The sequence below is a fragment of the Galeopterus variegatus genome, unplaced genomic scaffold, assembly GCF_000696425.1.
Source record: "Galeopterus variegatus unplaced genomic scaffold, G_variegatus-3.0.2 Scaffold2041, whole genome shotgun sequence".
NCBI classification, from domain to species: Eukaryota; Metazoa; Chordata; class Mammalia; order Dermoptera; family Cynocephalidae; genus Galeopterus; species Galeopterus variegatus.
Window position 1 is genome coordinate 142,852 of NW_007728152.1, and position 1,852 is coordinate 144,703.

A 1,852-nucleotide genomic window follows, 5' to 3' on the forward strand; every position below is an offset into this window, starting at 1 on the left:
TAAAATATAGTCTTACAAATAGTTTAGAATAAACAATAATGGACTTGGGGTTCAGTACTAGGCCTAGATATGTTATTAATCTATATAATCCTCAGTTCCCAAACATATAAAATGAAGGGCTGGTTGAGTCTTATTAAAAATAAACTAATATTTTATAAGATTCCCCCCCCACCCCAATTATGAGAGCCATGGGCACCATGTTGTGATAAATTTAGGAAGAATGCTGTTAGGAGTATTTAATACATTACCTGGACCTTATTCATCTCCAGTTTGTTTTTCTCATTGGCGCTCTGGTCTTGTTTGCTAGCTCCCTTTTTCTGAGGGCCTTTCCCAAAGAAGATGTAATTTACAAAGGCATATTCCAGCAGAGCCAGGAACACAAACACAAAGCATCCCATGAGATAAATATCAATCGCTTTGACATAAGGGATCTTTGGCAGGGTCTCCCTGAGGTGAGTGCTGATGGTTGTCATTGTCAGCACCGTGGTGATTCCTGTGAAAGAGAAAGACAAAGCTTAGCTGAAGGCCCCTCTGTTAGGTTGCCCTTTTCAAGATTGAGAGGACAGATGCCATTCCCTTATTGATGCTCTAGAATGATGGGAGTAGCATGATAAATTATTGGGCAAAAAGGGCAGACATTCTGAAAGACAAAGCAGCAGGCTCCCTACACGTCCATTAATGGATCATAAAATAGAATGTACAGTTAATGGAGGGTTGAAAATATATTTTTTTAAAAAAATGCACACAAAAAAAGAAAAGCAGACAGGAAGACAGATCGAAATCCCATTGGACGCCAATTGTTAAATGTCTCTCATTTTGTTACGCGACCACATCTTTCTTCTTCCTTTTGTCAGCATCTCACTCATCCTCCTAAATCTGTCCTTGTGATACTATTCCCCACAACAGCCATTACCAAACAGAAAACTGGTGACCAGTTTGAGGAGATCTACTTCATTCCATGTCACAAGATCAATATTGCATTTTTAAAATAATAATGTGTCATTCATAGTAAGACATTGCCAAAAGAAGAAATAATAAGAAATTTCATGATTTACATCAAGTACTTGATTTATGTATTTTTTATTGTTACATTTTAATTAGTTAATTGCTTATTTTTTATTGAAACAATGACTATACTACTTGTGGGATACAAAGTTGACTATCAATACTTGTGTACAATATGTGATGGCAAAATCAGGATAGTTAACTTTTTCATCATTACAATATGTAACTTTTTAGATGTAATATAATCTTGTTGCTTTGGTTTTCAATTACTATGTCTATTTTCTTAGTTCCAGAGCCTAAGATGAATTAGGTCTCTAATACCAGGAAAAGACTTCTTAAAAAACTGAGCTTGGATTTGTTAAAGAAGCTTAGTACTATAAACTCATAAAAGGCAAATTCTGTTTTACTTACTTTGTTAAACATAGTATTCTTAATAGTATAATGTTTGTGTGGCTGTGTAATAATTTTTTTGTGTCGATGATGGTAATGATGAAATGATGACTGGGAAAAGAAAGAATTGAAAAAGAAGTTGAAATCTCATGTACATAGTTTGCGCTGCAATACTAACATTACACATTTGTATAATGTTTTACAGTTTCAAATGTTTACAGTTATGAACAATCTTATATGGCTGTCATAACAGCCTGCTGAGTATGAGAGGGAAAGTATATTACTCTCATTTTATAGCTGGGTAAACAGAATTTCTCAGATTAGTTATTTTGCTGTAAGTCACACAAAAGGGGCAAAAAAGCAAGGAGATGTTTAAAACAGTGTTTAAAATAGCAGATTGAGGGCCGGCCCGGTGGCGCACTGCTACAGTGCGCCGCTTGGGAGTGTGGTGGCGCTC

The 1,852-nt window shown here is 35.5% G+C and overlaps 1 protein-coding gene across 1 annotated transcript in view; it reads right to left on the bottom strand.

The window, feature by feature from the left end:
- GABRB1 (gamma-aminobutyric acid (GABA) A receptor, beta 1) overlaps positions 1-1,852 on the bottom strand; it is a 97,335-nt gene that overhangs the window by 16,962 nt on the left and 78,521 nt on the right. The window contains exon 4 of the mRNA XM_008580175.1: positions 249-493. Coding sequence (XP_008578397.1) covers positions 249-493 — 245 coding nt within the window. The remainder of the gene's footprint in view (positions 1-248; positions 494-1,852) is intronic.